The following is a 5,131-nucleotide window of genomic DNA, read 5'->3' on the forward strand; positions in this document are numbered from 1 at the left end:
CTGGCACCGGGGAGAGTGTCGGCCTGGATTATGGAGCTCAGATCCTAGAGTATAGACATCTACCCCCGACAGTGCAGCACTCCCTCGGTACTGGCACCAGGGTGCTCTCATAGAAGGCGACCATTCAGCCCATTCAATATGCATGGACTCTTGAAAAGAAGCATCTTATCCCAACCTATCCCACATATCTCACTGCGCCTAACCTGCACATCTTTGGACAGTTGGAGGAAACCCATGCAGACATGGGGAGAATGTACAAACTCTGCACAGTGACCCAAGCCGGGAATTGAACCCAGGTCCCTGGTGCTGTGAGGCGGCGGTGCTAACCACTGTGCCACCTGTCGGCCTGGATTTTGGAGCGGTGTTTAGTGTAGAGGATTAGTGTGGGCATCTGACATCACGATTTGGACTGGAGGAGGATCTAGACACCACACACAAAGATCATTTGTACAGAGTATTTTTTATTCATTGCCATCTCCTTCCGTCTCTCTGACACCCAATCAAACAGCGAGGCAGAAATCATGTGTCTTTAGTCTCTTAAAGAGCTGCGGTTCTGGCCTTTAACCGAGCCCTCGCCGCCGGATGTACCTCTCTCCTGTGAGGGGATGGTGCTGTTTTTCCTGCATGTGAGTGTAGCTCAGAGAGTACCCAGCAGACAGGACTCTGCCTCTACCTTTGTGTTCCTTCCTGCCTATCCTGTACTGGAGTGCGTGCATCGTCCAACCCGGCTGTCAGCATGCAGCACAAGGGGATCATTCTGGTAAACAAAAACATAGCTGATGGGAATGGGCTGCTCGAAGTGTTGGCAAAGCCAGTTAATGGTCACTGCCGCGATGAGAAGTCACCGAGTCACGCCTGGTGTTACCGAATCATTCCTGGCATCAGCACATCACTCCCGGTGTTACCGAATCACTCCTGGCATCAGCACATCACTCCCGGTGTTACCGAATCACTCCTGGCATCAGCACATCACTCCCGGTGTTACCGAATCACTCCTGGCATCAGCACATCACTCCCGGTGTTACTGAATCACTCCTGGCATCAGCACATCACTCCCGGTGTTACCGAATCACTCCTGGCATCACCACACCACGCCTGGTGTTACCAAATCACTTCAATCATGACCACAACACGGTGTTACTGAATCAGTCTGGATTTCACTGAGTTACTCCTGGTGTTACCAAATCTGTCCAGCAGTCACCGAGAGTCCTGACACTACAAAATCACTCCAGCTGTCTCCAAGATACTCCAGCTGTTACCAAATTGCTCCAGGCATCACCGAGTCACTCCTGTCATTACCGAATCACCCCAGATGTCACTGCTGGAGGTCTGAGATTGCCTGCTGCCATCCGCAGGCTCTGCAGGAGGGGGAGGATAGCATGCTAGGGTGGAGGGGTGCTCACCAGGGAGTGCTGCACTGTGCCGGGAGCGCTGGTGGGCCAACAGGTTGTAGGAGCGATTGAAGCGACGGGGACAAAGGGGGCAAGGGAAGGGCCGCTCACCAGTGTGCGTGCGCTGGTGCTGCACCAGGTTGCAGGAGCGGGCAAATGCCCGACCACAGATGCTGCAGGTGTAGGGCCGACAGCCAGAGTGTGAGGATGCGGCGTGCCGGCGCAGGTGGGCAGCGCGGGTGAATGCCCGCCCACAGGTCCCACAGGGATAGGGCCTCTCGCCGGCATGCGAGAGGCGATGGGCCGCCAAATTGGAGGACTGCCCAAAGGATTTGCCGCAGGTCCCACATGGGTAGGAGGGCAGTTCATCCCCATGGCAACGCCCGTGCCGGGCCAGGTTGGAGGCACTCTTGAGGCGGCAGCCGCAAACAGCACAGGCATAGGCCCGATCCTCACTGTGGCTGGCACCGTGTGATGTCAACTGCGAGGGGCGGACAAAGGATTTACCGCAGAGCTGACAGGGAAAGGCGCGGCGCTCACTGGAACACCCAGGGCAGGCCGGACCTGCCCCAGTGAATGCGCGGCCGCAGAATGAGCAGATGAAGGGTGTGCCCTCGTCCCCGGATCCCGGTGGCCCCTGGCAACGCTGCCGGTGAGCCCTCAGGTCTGACGGCTGCACAAAGCCCCTGCCACAACCGGCACACTGGTACGGCTTCACAGCCGAGTGGCTGTGCCGGTGCCGCAGGAGGCTGGAGGAAGTCCGGAACGCCCGCGGGCACTCGCTGCACCGGAAAGGGCGGCAGCCTTCCCCTCCCCCCAGCGTGGGATCCTCCTCTGCCCCGTCTCCAACAGGGGTCTGGGCGGGGCAGGAGCAAGCCATGGGGGAGGGGAGGGGTGGAGGGATGGCAGCAGAAAGAGACGACCCCTATAAAACAAAGAAAAAAGTTAGATTCAAGCTGGAGGCAATTTGACCGGGGACGGGTAGAGTGGGCATGATGGCACCGCCATCTACCTTCCAACCCCCCAGTCACCCATCCACACCCTCAGTGAGGGCACCTCCTTTCCGACCTCAGTCGAAAACCTGTGATGCCTTCCCCAGTCAAATATCTCTCTTAAAAACATGTGATGCCTCCCCATGTTGAATATATCGCCCTGCAGAAAGCCGGTGATGCCTCCCCCAGTCAAATATCCCACCCTGTTTATAAAAACCTGTGAAGCCTCCCCCTGTTGAATATCTCATCCTGCTGAAGCCCCGCCCACTGAAATGGCGGGAATGAGCAAACAACAACACCAACAACTGGAGGCAAAGATAATCCAACAACAACAAAAAAGCCAACAACAACTGCAGGCGAACACGATGCAAGAGCAACAACTGCCGCCGGTGGGGTCTTTTTTCCTATCGGCTGACAAAACAAAACTAAGCTGGTGTTAAAGGGGCAGGGGACATGCCGAGTGAACCAGGCGGCGCTGCCGCAGAGCGGCGAGCCTCCCCTTTAAGAAAGGGCAGTTCCCCGGATGTGCGCTCGGCCGCAAGCCTGACTGAGCTGAGCGTCGTAGCGGCGAAAACAATCCGCCCTCCCGCATCAGAAACCCGCCTATCCGGCCAGGCGGGAGCCCAGCGCCATTCCCCCGCCTCACAGAGCAGACTCACCGGGGGTTTATTGGGTGTTTTTATTTATTATTTTTGAACGCCCGTTCCAGCCGTCCTTCGTCGCGATCTCGTGCCCCGCTCCAAGGCGCAGGCGTGGCTGCCGGCTGTCCCCCCCCACTGTCGGTCAGCACGCATGCGCCACCACCGAGCCACAGCCAAACGAAACGTGTGCAGGGGCCGCCTGCCTCTTCGGTTGACCCAACCCAGCGCACAAAGTGCGCCTGCGTGATTCCCGTCGCTGGCAAGCCGGGGGCAGCGCGCAAGCGTAGTGGGCACTCAGCCGGGAGAAATGGAGCGTATGCTGGCAACCGCATCGCACCCTGGGTAAGGGCGGCAGCCATTGTAATATAACAACAACACCAACAACTGCAGCTCCCTCACAAAGGGCGGCACAGTGGTTAGCAATGCTGCCTCACAACGCCAGGAACCCGGGTTCACGGAGTTGGGGGTAGTGTGTTAAAGTGGATTGGGGACTGGCTATCCGACAGGAAGCAAAGAGTCGGAATAAATGGGTGTTTTTCCGGTTGGAGGAAGGTAACTAGTGGCGTGCCGCAGGGATCGGTACTCGGGCCGCAACTATTTACCATTTATATAGATGATCTGGAGGAGGGGACGGAGTGTAGGGTAACGAAGTTTGCAGACGACACAAAGATAAGTGGAAAAGTGAATCGTGTGGAGGACGGAGAAGATCTGCAGAGAGATTTGGACAGGCTGAGTGAGTGGGCGAGGATATGGCAAATGGAGTATAACGTTGAGAAATGCGAGGTTATACACTTTGGAGGAAATAATAACAAATGGGATTACTATCTCAATGGAAACAAATTAAAACATGCTACCGTGCAAAGGGACCTGGGGGTCCTTGTGCATGAGACGCAAAAGCCCAGTCTGCAGGTACAACAGGTGATCAAGAAGGCAAATGGGATGTTGGCCTATATTGCGAAGGGGATAGAATATAAAAGCAGGGATGTCTTGATGCACCTGTACAGGGCATTGGTGAGGCCGCAGCTGGAATACTGTGTGCAGTATTGGTCCCCTTATATGAGGAAGGATATATTGGCATTGGAGGGAGTGCAGAGAAGGTTCACCAGGTTGATACCGGAGATGAGGGGTTTGGATTATGAGGAGAGGCTGAGGAGATTGGGTTTGTACTCGTTGGAGTTTAGAAGGATGAGGGGGGATCTTATGGAGACTTATAAGATAATGCGGGGGCTGGATAGGGTGGAGACGGAGAGATTCTTTCCACTTAGTAAGGAAGTTAAAACTAGAGGACACAGCCTCAAAATAAAGGGGGGTCGGTTTAAGACAGAGTTGAGGAGGAACTTCTTCTCCCAGAGGGTGGTGAATCTCTGGAATTCTCTGCCCACTGAGGTGGTGGAGGCTACCTCGCTGAATATGTTTAAAGCGCGGATGGATGGATTCCTGATCGGTAAGGGAATTAAGGGTTATGGGGATCAGGCGGGTAAGTGGTACTGATCCACGTCAGATCAGCCATGATCTTATTGAATGGCGGGGCAGGCTCGAAGGGCTAGATGGCCTACTCCTGCTCCTATTTCTTATGTTCTTATGTTCTTATGTTCAATTCCCGGCTTGGGTCACTGTGTGTGGAGTTTGCACGTTCTCCCCGTGTCTGCGTGGGTTTCCTCCCACAATCTGAAAGACATGCTGGTTAGGTTGCTAATTTGAGCCTTAGGGGGATTATGAGGGGATTCAAGAATAGGGCATCGGTGGGAATTGTTGTCGATGCAGACTCGATGGGCCGAATGGCCTCCTTCTACACTATCGGGATTGGAACAGGAGGATGAGAATTGTCAGGGTTGGAGGAGGTTATAGAGATAGGGAGGGAGTGAGGGAGGGATTGAACACGAGGATGAGAATTGTAGGGGCTGGAGTAGGTTGCAGAGATAGGGAGGGAGGGATTTGAACAGGAGGATGAGAATTGTAGGGGCTGGAGGAGGTTACAGAGATAGGGAGGGAGGGATTGAACACGAGGATGAGAATTGTAGGGGCTGGAGGAGGTTGCAGAGATAGGGAGGGAGGGATTTGAACAGGAGGATGAGAATTGTAGGGGCTGGAGGAGGTTACAGAGATA

At 55.0% G+C, this 5,131-nt stretch overlaps 1 protein-coding gene across 1 annotated transcript; it reads right to left on the reverse strand.

Annotated features, from left to right (window-relative positions):
• Positions 1-441: 441 nt before the first annotated feature.
• Positions 442-3,254, reverse strand: LOC144488723 (uncharacterized). The gene is made up of 2 exons (XM_078206824.1): positions 3,043-3,254; positions 442-2,316 (listed from the first exon to the last, which is right to left on the reverse strand). The coding sequence occupies exon 2, from the start codon at positions 2,269-2,271 to the stop codon at positions 1,276-1,278; it is 996 nt and encodes a 331-aa protein (XP_078062950.1). The 5' UTR covers positions 2,272-2,316; positions 3,043-3,254; the 3' UTR covers positions 442-1,275.
• Positions 3,255-5,131: the final 1,877 nt, after the last annotated feature.

Source organism: Mustelus asterias, unplaced genomic scaffold (genome assembly GCF_964213995.1).
Source record: "Mustelus asterias unplaced genomic scaffold, sMusAst1.hap1.1 HAP1_SCAFFOLD_1810, whole genome shotgun sequence".
Classification (NCBI taxonomy): Eukaryota; Metazoa; Chordata; class Chondrichthyes; order Carcharhiniformes; family Triakidae; genus Mustelus; species Mustelus asterias.